At 51.2% G+C, this 13,943-nt stretch overlaps 1 protein-coding gene across 1 annotated transcript in view; it reads right to left on the reverse strand.

Moving 5' to 3' along the window:
* Nucleotides 1-40: 40 nt before the first annotated feature.
* Nucleotides 41-13,943, reverse strand: part of CUNH1orf112 (chromosome unknown C1orf112 homolog) — a 41,669-nt gene continuing 27,766 nt past the window's right edge. Inside the window, exons 16-24 of the mRNA XM_036272270.1 lie at nt 13,695-13,784; nt 10,794-10,979; nt 8,888-9,010; nt 7,753-7,848; nt 2,996-3,109; nt 2,480-2,584; nt 1,938-2,018; nt 1,199-1,318; nt 41-256 (exon numbers count right to left, since the gene is read on the reverse strand). Of these exons, the coding sequence (XP_036128163.1) occupies nt 56-256; nt 1,199-1,318; nt 1,938-2,018; nt 2,480-2,584; nt 2,996-3,109; nt 7,753-7,848; nt 8,888-9,010; nt 10,794-10,979; nt 13,695-13,784 (1,116 nt within the window). The 3' untranslated portion in view covers nt 41-55. The remainder of the gene's footprint in view (nt 257-1,198; nt 1,319-1,937; nt 2,019-2,479; nt 2,585-2,995; nt 3,110-7,752; nt 7,849-8,887; nt 9,011-10,793; nt 10,980-13,694; nt 13,785-13,943) is intronic.

Genomic DNA, 13,943 nt, shown 5'->3' on the forward strand with positions numbered 1-13,943 from the left:
CATCACTGTGCCCTTACAAACTACACTGTAGAACGAGTCCTGCGGTCTGGTCTACTCAGGCTTCATCTTGGAGCCCACAACGCTTCAGCTCATCAACCTGTTCCTGCAGCCGCAGCACTTCCACGGGAAGCCAGTCCGGAGCCGGGCCGGTCTGCAGCAGGGCCCCCACGGCCTCCAGGGCGGCTCTTGCTGCCCGCACTGCCGACCTGTACTCTTCCTCCAGGGGGCGCTCGTGACGGGCTCTTTTCGAGGAAGGCTAGCAAATGAGAAAAACGTAAGTGATGCCGTGGCCCCTGTTCTAAGACTCAAGAACTTCCCTTATGGACTGGAGCGGAGCTTATTAGAACCACTGTTAAAGCTGTACGTGCAACGTCATTCCAGTCCCTGGTTCACGGGCTGCGCCTTCCGCCGTCACCTGGCAAACTGCAAAGGTACTTGTGTCTGTCGGCGACCCAGGGAAGCCTGGACGCGTTGAGTTCACAGCTGATGACAGCGGTGGCCTCCCGGGTGCTTCTGGAGCCAGGTCAGCTGCACCGCACAGGGAGGAGGGGCCGAGGCACCTCTGTGCTCACTGTCCTCAGCCAGGCAGTGTCAGTACTGAGACTTCTTCACAGCACCGACAGAACATGTGACGTCAGACGTCAGGCTAAGGGTCAGTCTGGAAGACAAGTTCCTCACATACTGTCACTGCCCAGCACACTGCCGACTGCAACCCAGATGCGCTCAGTGCTCAGGGAACACTTGAAACATCCTCCGTGGTGGCCGAGTTCGGCCGGGTGGCAAGCAGACAGGACTCCCAGACAACACTGCCCAAATGATCGGGCTGGTCTCGGGATGTGGTGAGGGAGCTACTAAACTTTCTGGAAGGGGGTTCCCTGCTTTCCTGCTGTGGGTCCAGCTGCTGCCCTGGAGCGTCCCTGGGGCAGAGGTCACCGCAGGTACGTGGACAGTGCGTTTGGTATGGTGTTCAAACTCACTTTCCTGCAGTCCTACCTGTTTTAGGTGCCCACGTAACCTTTCAGGGCAAAAAAATATTTTTAAAAGAGCAACTACCAGAAAACAGGAGGCTTTACACGTCTAGGTCTATCTGATACTCAGCGTGAGTCCAGAACTGTCCTTGCTTCCGTGCTGCTCACTCAGTAAGTCGTGAGGGCAGTTTCCCTTCTGACAGCCTGACCCACACTAGTGCAGTCCATACCTCTGAAGACGGCCACTGCGCCTCTTCTGACAGAACTCTCGCCGAGGAGCCCCAGAAAATCCCCTTTTCCTGTTTCACACGCTCCACTCTGGCAGCTGCCGTCTCATCTACAAACCCCGTCTGCGAGAGAGGGAAGGCAGGTCAGCAGCGCCCTCCCCAGGCTGTAGCGTGAGGCTGCCCCCACTGCCTTTTTATTTTCTTTATTGATTAGAGAGAGAGGGAGGGAGAGGAAGAGACAGAAACACCAATGAGAGAGAACATCGACTGGCCGCCTCCTGCACGCCCCCCACTGGGGATCGGACCCACAACCTGGGCATGTGCCCTGACCGGGAATCCAACCAGCGACCTCTTGGTGCATGGGGTTGACGCTCAACCACTGAGCCACACCAGCTGGGCCACCCCAGCTTCTCTTAACCCTTAACTGACACCCATGGTGTCCCCACGGAAGTGTCAAAGGAGGCACATATATGGGAGCCGGAGGATTGAGTCCCCATGTTCACAGCAGGGACAGGGTCCCGGGGTGGAGATCGTGGTGCTGGTCCGTCAGGGCAGAAGGGCCATGCCTGTTACAGCCGATCGGTGGTGACCACGAGCCCTCTAGGCCCCCAGGGCACAGGGGACTCTAACTGTGGTCAGGAACAGTCAGGGTCCTCCCTGTCATCTTACTGCTGCGACTCCACGTGCTTCACTTCTGTGACGTGTAACCGTGCAAAAAGTGAAGCCAGGGAGACAGCCTTACCTTCTCCAGAAAGGATACAACTCTGTCCTTAGTGTCTTCAGACCGGAGGCACTGCAGGATGACGTCTTCATGATTTGTTCCCTATGAACAATTGATAAGGCCGATTTCAGTGTATTTCAATAAGGACACGTGCATGAGGGTTACGGGCTGGCTCACTCAAAGATGCAGTTTAAAGGAAACAGCACCAGGACCCTCGGGAGATGACCAGCCCCTAGTTCAGGCGCCTCGGGTACCACCTGCAAAGCATGCAGCGGTCACTCTGCTGCCATCCTCGTGTCCCAGCAGACAAGCCAGCAGGCCTGTTCACTGCCTGGCCCCAGGACAGTTTGAGATGAGACGTAGCATCACCCAGCCCACAACCGGCGTCGGGGAGGCGCCTGCTGCCTTGGCCCCACCACGGGCCCCGAGGAATCACTTCCTCCAGGCCTTTTGCAGGAAGATCTCCTGAGGCGGAAACTGCCCCAGCGACACAGCAGCAGCTCGTGTTTCTGGGTGTCTGAGTGAGTGGAGGGTGCCCTGCGGTCACCGCCACGCGGTCTTACCTCGGCAAACTGCGTGAACGCCTCCAGGGCGTGCTGCTGGAGCAGCCAGCTCCGGTCGGCCAGCAGCGCGGCGAACACGGAAGACAGGCTGGGCAGCACCCTGTCCTGGGGAGCAGAGCAGAGCCGCGCTAAGCACAGGACCTCGGAGAGGAAGCACACGTCCGCACGCGCTCCCCACCGCGCCGCTGTCCCCAGGCTGCCTGTCACCCGCCCTGGTCAGCGGCCTGGCAGCAGAAGGGCCGGGGTCCCTGACTCACTCCCCAGGCGTCAGAACACTGCCCAGCACACGGGAGCTCAGTACATTTTTTCTTAAATAGGAATCTTATCTTGTGCGTTTAAATGCCTCTCATGTGCGGATCAGATATAGGTAAGTCAACATAGACTTTTCTAAAAGAAAAAAACGTGAAATGAATCGTTTCCCCCCGTCTCGTCAACAATCCTGGGCTGAAATTAAGAGCCTGAAACCTGTCCGTCGGTCCTTCTTGCTGACTCCGTGAGAACGGCCTTGCGTGCTACCTGCGTGGCTGGCCAGAGAAGCGTCTTCCCCAGAGCACGCACGAAGTCCAGGGCGGCCAAGCGAACGTGGTCCGGAGGCTCCCGTCTGAGCAGCGAGGCCTGCACAGTTACCACCTGCAGAGGCAAAGACCCAACAGGGATTTTGCAGAAACGTCCTGACAGATTCTGATGGGGATGTGGGAGGGGAAACAAAGCAAAACCCACGACAGCTGAACACCCCCAAGCTCCCTTTCGTGAAGGCGGGCTGTGGCTGAGGCAGGGTGGAGCCGTCGCTCGGCGTCCCCCGGCCCCGTGCGGACAGGAAGCCACACGCCAGCGCTCCTTTCAGACCGTCCGAACTGCTCTGTCTTCAGTTCTAGTGGCGGCTGTGCACTGTCACCAGCAGGGAGGGCGGACCCTCCGTCCAGGGCCAGGCGGACGCATTGGGGCTGCGGCAGCAGGTGCCCGGCGCGCACTACTTCAGACCTTCCAGAATGTAAAGCCACTCGGCTCTCTGCTGAAAGGGCAGGATCTACCCAGGGGGCATATTGGGCCGACCCCTGGCAGTGTCTCATAACATCAGAACCTTCGGAATCAACAAATTCAAACTACTGCATTCAATATGATTTGAATCAATTATTTTATCATTCTTTCTCTATAATTCATGTCACACACATATTTTAAAATATACCTAGTAAGCAAATACTTAAATTTTCCATGTACACAACCACTAAGCTACTGAAACAAAGAGCTACTGACACCAAGCATTACTGGTTTTACCTCCCCCCATACACTGTGACAGGATAGTTCTTCCATCACCCACCCTCCTGAATAGCAAGGGTTACTTTTACTAAGTTTTTCTTTGTCCGTTTATGTTACTACGCACAAGCCAACTCCTGACTGGGGGATCGTGTGTCCACCCTGCACTCATTCCAAAGCCTCTCAACCACCTCAGGAAGATGAAGGTCCTTTCCCCTTTCTCTCCATTGGCCTAGAACCTCCAAAGTGGGGGATAACTGAGCAACACCCAGACTCCCCAAACAGTGACCCCGGTTCTGCCTAACCAGGCCAGGCAGGCCAGGGTCAGAGGGAAAACTCGGCAGGGCAATCACTGACTTCCTCGAAGGAAGAGTAAGGATCGGCCTCCGCCCACATTGGTTGCAGCCCTCGCTACCAGGGCCGCAGAGATGCCTTTCAGCAAGCTGGGAATGCGGTCCAGCGCCAAGGCTAGCTCAGCCTGGGGATTTTTCTGGGAAGTTCAAAGCAACAGAAAAGTTCTGACTGTGCCCTCAGGGAGACAGACAAAGGCTGAGTTAACAGCCCAGCACACTCTCAACACTCCATTAGAAGGAAGAAGGAAGAGATGAGGAGGAGCCCCCCCCCCAGCCAGCGTGTGCCTTGGCTACCTGCGGTCGAACAAGAAAGCTAACAAACTGAAACAAATTATTAAAAGGACTGTTTCTCGAGTTGTTTTTAACTTATCTTTAGTGTTGAATGTATTACAGATGTTCCCCCAGTTTTTCCCCACTGACCCCCTCCTTAATCCCTCCCCCTCCTGCCTTCCCCATACTATTGTCTGTGTCCTTTAGTTATGCATATATGCATAGAAGTTCTTTGGTTTATCTTATCACCCCTCCCTGCCCCCTTCTCTTTGAGGTTCATCAGTCTAACAACCAATTTGTACTTCTTAATTCCTTCATCTTTTTCACCCCCCCAGGCCCCGCCCATCTGGCAAGCAACAAAAAGTTCTCTGTATCTGTGAGTCTATTTCTGTTCTGCTTGCTCATTTGGTTTGTTGATAGATATGTATTAATTGCCATTTTATTGTTCCTATTTTTGTTCTCCTTCAAAAAGATCCTTCAATATTTCATATAATACGGGTTTGGTGGTGGTGAACTTCTTTAGCTTTTTCTTGTCTGGGTAACTCTTGATATGTCCATCGATTCTAAATGATAGCTTTGCAGGATAGAGTAATCTTGGTTGTAGGTCGTTGCTTTCATCACTTTGAATATCTCTTGCCACTCCCTTCCCTTCTGGCCTGCAAAGTTTCTTTTGAGAATCGGTTGAGTCTTATGGGAGTTCCTTTGTCGGTAACAAACGCTTTTCTCTTGCTGCTTTTAAAATACTCTTTGACTTTAACTTCTGGCATTTTGATGATGATGTGTTTTGGTGTGGACCTCTTTGGGTTCATCTTGTTTGGGACTCTGCTTCCTGGACTTGTATGTCTGTTTCCTTCACCAAGTTAGGGAAGTTTTCTGTCATTGTTTCAAATAGGTTTTCAATTTCTTGTTCTCTCTCTTCTCCTTCTGGCACCCCCATGATGCAAATGTTGGTACGCTTGAAGTTGTCCGAGGCTCCTTACACTATCCTCATTTTTTTGGATTCTTTTTTTTTTGCTCTTCTGATTGGGTGGGGTTTTTTTTTTGTTTTTTTTTTTGCTTCCTTATATTCCAAATCGATGGTCTGCTTCTTGGCTTTACCTACTCTACTATTGAATCTCTATAAATTACACTTTATTTCAGTTAGTGCTTCCTTCATTTCTGATTGGTCCTTTTTTATGTTGTTGATATTCTCACTAAGTTCCTTGGAGGTCTCCTTAACACACTGTTGGCTGCTCACAAATTAACTCATAAAGAATTTTCTGAGTTTGTTGATATTGATGGGACAAACGAAAAAAAAAACACATTGGAGGGATTACTGGTCAATGGACCCTTTGGTTGAAGCTCCAGTATTTCCTAAGACTATAAGCAGAATGACGTTTGAACAAATTCTTACATTTTTCCATCTTAGTGATAATTCACAAAATACATCTAATGAAGACAGACTGTATAACAGTAGGCCTCTTTTGGATTACTTTCTTCCAAAATTTCAGTCTTTGTATGTACCTAAGCAGGAGTTATCCCTAGATGAAAGCACAGCGAAACCAGATGTATTTGCAAAACATGTTGTGTACCATTACACATAGGTGATTGCTACACTGTATACCACACACAAAATAATTACTAAAATACATAATATGTATAAAATATAATATGTAGCAGATATGTACAAAGTTTCATTGAAATTCATTATGTATACAAAAAAGTTTACTAAAGTTTAGTTAGACTGCTTCACTTTCATACTCAATTATGAAAAAGTAGCTGGTGACATGAGATAACTTCTGCGTAAAATTACTGGTCAACAAAGTGTTAAGTTCCTTGACTGTCTCACCAAGTTCCTTGAGCAACCTTATGACCAGTGTTTTGTACTCCGCATCTGTCAGATTGCGTATCTCCATTTTAATTCTTTTCCTGGAGTTTTGTTCTGTTCTTTCATTTGGGACATGTTTGTCTCATTTTGGCTGCCTCCCCATGATTGTTTCTATGTATTAGGTAGAGTTGCTATGTCTCCTAGGCTTCGTAGGGTGGCGTATTGTTGTAGGTGTCCTGTAGGATCCAGTGGCACAGCCTCCCTAATCACCCCAGCTGGGCCCTCAAGGTGCACCCCTAGTGTGGACTGTACACCATTCTGTTGTAATTGAGTTGATTGCTGTTGGCCATGTCTATGGGAGGGATTTACTCAGGTTGATCCAAGGACTGGCTATGCCCACTGACCACTGGCCTCTGACCACCACACACAGCAAGACTTACTTCAGCAGGACTCTGGTACCTACTGAGTCCACTTATTGAGTGTGTCACTTGTGGAGGTGGTTGGGTGGTGCTGTTTTGATGTGGTCTGAAGCTGTGCACTGGGTGTGCTGGCTCAGGGGCAAGGTTAGCCACTGCCTGTGTTCTATCCAGGGCCACCCAGCATAAGCTACAGAGTGATCTGCAGATGGCTGCTTCTTGTGCTGGGCTTGGAGCTGCCCAGGAAAAGCCAAGTTGTGAACCAAGGCTGGCTGCTTCTAGTGCCAGGCCTGGGGCCACTTAACGAGAGGTACGGGGCTGGCTGAGACCAGATGCTCCTTGTTTGAGATTTTAGGAAACTCTGAAGCAGGATCCAAGACAAGCCAATCCTATGGTAAAGCCTTTGGAAACAGCTTGGGTGGGCCCGAAGGTTGGGTGGGGCAGGGCTTCAGGGAGTCACCAGGGCGGGGCTACCAGTGTGAACCAGGTTGCTGGAGTCCCAGATATGGTGGCTGTCTGCCGCCCCAGGGAAGGGCTCACCAAAGGAACAAAGGCCTCTGACAGCACGTCTGTGCAGGAGAAAGCCCCCTCTCCAGTCTTAGTCCGGAGGCCAGACAGCTCAGTTCTACTCTGTATGTCTCTGGTGCTCCTCAAGCTGCCTCCCCTCCAAGCTTAGAGGGAGCAAGTCCCAGTAAGTCTGTGCGCGGGCCCTTTAGAAGGAGCTGCCTGGGGATCGATCCAGCAGCCTCAGCCTCTCTCAGCCTCAGTTCCCCCCCGTTTTTTCCAACCAGAAGTGATGGGGATTCTCTTCCTGGCACTGAAACCCTGAGCTTAGTGCCTGGTGTGGGACGGGGACCCCTCAGTCCTCAGGGAGGACCCTCCCAGCCGAGGTGTCCTCCTGATTTGTATCTGCCACAGGAGGGGTGGGACCAGCCCGTCCCCTCTGCCCTCCTACCAGTCTCCATGTGGCTGCTTTAATTTCGTAGTTGTAGGACTTCCATTCAGCTCCATTTCAGGCGGTTCTGAATGATGGCCGTGCTGTAGTTTAGTTGTAATTTTGATGTGGTTGTGGGAGGAGGTAAGACCGCATTTACCTACACCGCCATCTTGACCGGAAGTCTCTCGAGTTATTTTACTTCCTCAACAAAGTACCAACTTGCTCACTGTTCTTACCTGAGTTATCAGCTGAGGATCTAGAGTTTGAATGAAAAATCCCAGCAGTGGAAATAAAAGGCTGAGTGTCTGTTGAACATAAGCTTGACCTGTTACCTTAAACAAGAAACAAAATCATTCTGGTGAGAATTTTCGATTACAAGTGACTAGGAGCATCATCCTATCCCAGGTGCTGTCCATCACTTCCCTTAGGCCTCACAACCCTCTCAGGCAGATCCTCCTCTCAGCTCACCGAGAACAGGGGCAGAGGTCACGCCATCTGCTCAAGACACACATCTAGGAGAGAGGGCCACGATTCAAGCCCAGATCTAGTCACTTCTGTCTGCCTCTGACCAGCCCAGACATGAGTCCTCTCCGCGCCCACTTCCCGCTCCACGCCCTCTCGTGACCCCTAAGTGCTGTCAGCAGTGGAGCGCCGGCTCCCCGATGCGCATTTCTCAGGTGCCGTGTGAGGACTGGGGAGCACTTGCGAAGTGGCAGCTCTGCGTCTGGGAAGTCTGACCACACAAGCTTCATGCTGAAACACCTGCAGAACCACGTCCGCAATGGCCCTACCATGGGGCTGCTGCCTTCAGCGCCCCCTGGTGGACAGCTAGAGGTCTACATTACTTCTCTTCGGTCGAATAAAACAAACGTCACGTTCAGCTTTCTAAACTACAGCACTTCAAACTGCCGTGACCCACGGTCTCCCCCCTCTACTTCCAGCCTGCTGTCCTCGCTGGCCATCCATCCACCTGTTCCTTCCACCTTTACGCCCCGAAGATGTCAGTAAAGAAACCAGAATCACAAAACAGGCTAAACTAACCCGAAAGAGAAGAAAAATAACAGGGCGAAGAGACTTAACAAAAACAAATTGGGTCCAAATGGTTCTGAAAACAAGCTGGACTGTCATGTCTTTACCAGGTTCTGGTTTTACTAGTCTAATCCCTCGCTCATAGAAGAACTGGTTTTACTAATCCGCTCGCTCACCCTCACTCATAAAAGGACTGGCTGAAGAGTCCACAGCAGTCGTAATCCCAAGCCCTACCCAGCACCTGCAGAAATGAGATCCCTTTCCTCCACAGGGAAATCTCAGCACGCTTCCTTTTCAACATACTATCCCTTCTTCAGGGACATGACCGGTTGCTGTCCTTACCAGGTTAGCGTTTAGAAAAGCCCAGAGCTCAATTCCAGCGTCCATGACTGCCGCCTGCTGCCCGACCTCCAGAGCCTCACCAGCAGAATCACACACCACAAGCAGAGCAGAGAGAGCCGTGTTCTAGAGACCGGAAAAGGGCCCGAGTTTAGACACCAGCCTGGAGGAGCTGAGCCCGATTACGCAGAGGTTATGAGTTACTCATAGCTCTTCGTAAAAGTCCATGTGGAATTATATTCCTAAGACCCAAAGCTATCTTTTCAGTTATTTCTTTAATGTAACTATATTTTATTAAAACTAACTTTCCTTAACATAGGAACATTTGCTTCATTTTTCTAAATAAACCTTTTGTCCTTTTAGGTTGAAAATTTTAAAATGAAATAAAAAGAACATTGTATTTTAACGTGTCACGGGTTTGATTCCCAGTCAGGGTGCGAAGCAACCAATCAATGTTTCTCTCTCACATCCATGTTTCTCTCTCTCCCTTCCTCTAAAATCAATCAACATGTCCTCGGGTGAGGATTAAATATATATATACTCATCAATTTAAAATTCTATTTTTTTAATATTAGCAATCTTTTTAAGTTACTAAATTTTTATTGCTGCTGCTGCTGTTTTGTAATCAATCTTTAAAATTCCTCAGCAACTCTGCATTCAATAAGCGAATCCAGTGCTTAAGAAGTACACGATCTAGATCAGAGACTGAACACACCTCCTCCGGCTCACTCTTGGCTGCACGTCCCATCTCTGCCCGCACCCCCTCTCCGGCCAGAAGTGGGCGAGGTCGGGACGTGGTGGGCATGAAGGCCGCGAGAATGAAACGAGAGCAACGATGCCTCTCACCCCTTAGTCGACAACCCACTGAGTTCTATGTAATTACCATACTGCTCGTCATTTCCGATTCACCGTTTTCCTTTTACAAATAAACAGGTCATGCGAGTGGGTGAACTGAAGTTTTGGTCATATAACAAAGATTTACTCAACTTTAAAAATAGGTGCTTTTATTTTACCCAACACAAAATATTTTTTGTCTTTACTACAGAAATTAGTGCACAGTGAATGCAACCCTGAACTCAGTCTGCTCCTAACCAGGTATTTAATAGTTCTCCCAAAATAAAGGCACACGAATACTTTCATTTCCTTTGGATATATTATTATTATGCTCAAGTGCCATTAAATAAGAGCCCCGGAACACTGACACGCAGGAATGAAATACGAGCCCCGCGAACATCCTGAACTTCCTGGCCCCCGAGCCTCTGAGGGCCCCGCACCCGCCCTAACTTGAGTTCTCTACCAGACTATCCGTTGTTTCACTGCCTCGCTAAGCTACAGCGTAGGTCCGTGAGAGTTGTTGTTTTGTCCCCTGATGTCCCCAAGCTCAGAACAGAGCTGCCACATGCAGGCACTCAAAATCCGTCAGAATGAATGAGTGAGCAAATGAACACTGAGCTGGAAAATTCAACACATTTACTATCATCAGTCCATTTTCAAAGTCATGTATTTACTACTTCTTCCAGATGAGTTTCTTTGTCATTCCATTGTTTTAAGAGGGAGCCTGCTAAACAGAAAGGCACATCGAGGCTCAGGGCAGATCTAACAAGGGGCCTGTCAAACAGAAGGTGTCTGCCTGACCCAGAGTCGTGTCAGCAAAAATACCAGATGAAGGATTTCATGCTGCATGGTGTCCAATGTGTCCTGAGCTTCGGAAGCCCTCCCCACCATGTAATCTACATCATCTAAAACGAAGTTTCCACACGCCCTTTAACACAAGGTAGAAATCTGAAAACCTTGCCAGTTTCTAACCTGAGGGCAGAGACTGGTGCATCTATCACCACCCATCCCACGCCCTACAGTGGTGCTCAACAACCGCTCCCGAATAATCAAGTCAGTGGAACTGATCACTTGCCAGCGCCTCGAGCTCCCCCACAGTGCGACTGCTGCGGAGCCACCCCCGGCTCTGCGTGGCACCCACGCTGGTGACCTCGCGGGCGGCCTGCTTCCTCAGCTCCGCAGGGAAAGCCTGGAAGGAAATATGTTGCCACAGAGGCAGATTCTCTGTTGCTTCCGGAGGGAACGTCTGGATAAAGTCCACCTGGAACACAGGAGAGCACCGTGAGCAACCAGACAGGCTGATGGACGGCACAGAGGCTAAGCGTCACCTCCCAGACCTCTCCCACGTGCTCAAGCGAAGGCGCCCGGTGCCAGGTCAGGGGACTTAAGTGGACGAGCGCTGCCCTGTCGCACTTGCCTCCACAGGAGCCAGCTGGAGGCACATGACAGAGACGCCCCGAGAGTGTCCCAGAGTGGATTTCCGCAGTCAGGCCGGCTACTTCCTCGGGCTCCTGCCCGGTAAGCCCACGGCCTTCTAAGAATTTATATTCTCGTGCCTTGTACGATTAAGTAATACTCCAAAGATGGGGATGACAACTTAAGCACAGGTGACAGGGCCGGCTTTGCAGGGGAACTGGCTGTGCCCCACCTGAGACAGTGGCCAGCGTCTGGTGTGAGTGAGCTTGGGGAAGGTCTTTACTTTCTGAATCAGCTTCTACATCTATAGAGTGGGAATGCCATCCACCCCTTGTACAAGGCTGATAAAAGGACCAAAGAGTTCAAGTGCCTGGTACAAGGCTGGGCCCACATCAGTCTCCAAAGGTCCGCTCCCTCCCTCCCTCCTTCCCTAGAGGAAGGGAGTGTGGGAAAGAGCTACGCCGGGCAGAGCGGACACGGACAGCGCCCCCTCTAGGTGTGCTTCAGTGTCTCCATCTCAGGACACGAGCTCTCCCAAGGACTTGCAGAACAGGGGTTCAAATTCAGGTTTTCCTTTCATCTTAAACTGTAGCACAGCAACTTGACCAGAGCAGCATCTATGTGATAACTGAAGGAAAAATATTCCAAGTAACCTGCATTCATCCTTAACTTACATATCTGATACCCTCGATTACTGGGAAAATTTTAGAAAACGGAGATGTGAGATGTCTAAAAATAGATTATCTCCTTTATAACAAAGCTTCTAGACTTCACTTAGAGCAAACTTGTTCTGAGTTGTATTATTCTAAAAGTTAAAATTTCACAACAACCCTGGGGAAAGGATAATCTTACTCCTTTTTCGTAAGTGAGTAAACTGAAGTTAAAGGACCCTTTCCCTTCCTCACGAACACGGTACCAGAAGCCTAAGGCCTCTGATGGGGAGTCAGGCAGGAAAGCTCACGGGACCTGGAGCGGACCGTTCGGGCTGGAGTGTGGGAGGGAAGAGCCTGCCTTCTGGAGCGCAGCTCGGCCCGGGTGCTCTCGCCTTGCAGGCGCCGGCACGGAAGAGGGTTTGGAGATGGGGGTGGTTCTGGGGCCTGGGCAGCCTCTCCAGGCAGGAAAGCAGATGTGGGCTTGGGGCAAACACTCTAGTGAGAAGGAACCCCCAGCATTCACTGAGCACTCTTCCAGTGCTAGTGTTCTGCATGGATTATTCTGAGTCCTCACATTTTTCAAACATTACACACATCCACACTTCGCAGACAGAACAAGCTCAGAAGGCGGCGCCCGAAGTCACAGTGAGCCAGGATGCAAACCAAGGCCTCTGACCCGCCGCTAACCTAGCAGTTCCCAGGTGTGTATCCGTGTCAGATTCACGCAGGAATTTATTAACAAAAACAAGTCACTGAGCCTCCCTTCCAGCCAGTACTCCACACCCACTCCATTCAGACGAAGGTCCGGGAACCTGTACTTTGGCAAGGCTGCTGCTTCAGGCAGCCCAGGTGCCCAGCAGAGGCTGGCTGCACGGCCAGCAGGCCCCGTGACCGCAGGACCCCTACAGCACGGCCTGTCTCCCCACAGCAAAGAGCTACGGCCATCACACCTTCAATTCCCCGCGTGTCGGACATATCTACTGTACAAAAATGAGACACCATGAAGGGCATCAATAATGTCCGGCTCTTCACGTTAGTTAAGGGGCAGGAGACACAGAGCCATTTCATGCATGTTAAACGCACGGGAACGAGGGAACAGTCTCAGGAAGAGGGTCAGAGTGAGCACCTGAAACCCGCAGCGAGGCCGACAGACCTCAGCCAGCTCCTCTGAGCCTTCTTACCCACCCTCCTGCAACCAGGTTCCTGTGCCCCGCCAGGCTGCACCAGTCCGTTTAGAAAGGGTCTCTCACCCTTGCTGTCTGGTCACCTGGTCTTTGTTCAGCAAGAACCTCGTCAAGACGGTTTAGCAGAAATCACCCTGTGCGATGCTTCCTCTTGCTAACTGTCCGCTGAGCCCGCCTGACCGAGCCCACACGTCCGTGCGGAGCTCAGAACCGAGCCCACACGTCCGTGCGGAGCTCAGAACCGAGCCCACACGTCCGTGCGGAGCTCAGAACCGAGCCCACACGTCCGTGCGGAGCTCAGAACCGAGCCCACACGTCCGTGCGGAGCTCAGAACCGAGCCCACACGTCCGTGCGGAGCTCAGAACCGAGTCCACACGTCCGTGCGGAGCTCAGAACCGAGTCCACACGTCCGTGCGGAGCTCAGAACCGAGTCCACACGTCCGTGCGGAGCTCAGAACCGAGCCCGCCGAGCGCTGGGGCCTCCTTTCCCAATCGCAGTTCCTGCGCGACGTCTGCGTTTCCCACTTGAACTATGTGGAGTTCTCGTTTTTCTGACTACATCAAAATCTAAATCTATCTAAAAGCCATAAGCAAAGCAATAAATCGATACGTTAAAAATTTTGCTGTCAACTTTTAAACAGAATAAATGGGGAGAGGACAACACCCTCCGACAGCCTGAACCCGGCCCCCGCGGGGGAAGACGTGAGGGCGGACAGCCTTGCCTGCTGGGGCAGGGCCAGGAGGAAGCAGAGGCGCCGCAGCAGCAGCGACAGGTTGGTGAGCTGGCAGCACTCTCCGGGGCCAGACTTGACCTGAGGAGACAAGAGATCCTGCCTGAGACCACCGCCCCACCGCCCCACGTGCCGAGTGCCAGGAGCTCTTTCTGGGAGACAAGACTACAGGTGACTTACACTGTTTTCTTCCGTGAACCTAATTACTTTTATAATGAAAAAACTATTTTGATATTATAT

The sequence above is a fragment of the Molossus molossus genome, unplaced genomic scaffold (assembly GCF_014108415.1).
Source record: "Molossus molossus isolate mMolMol1 unplaced genomic scaffold, mMolMol1.p scaffold_m16_p_20, whole genome shotgun sequence".
Lineage (NCBI taxonomy): Eukaryota > Metazoa > Chordata > Mammalia > Chiroptera > Molossidae > Molossus > Molossus molossus.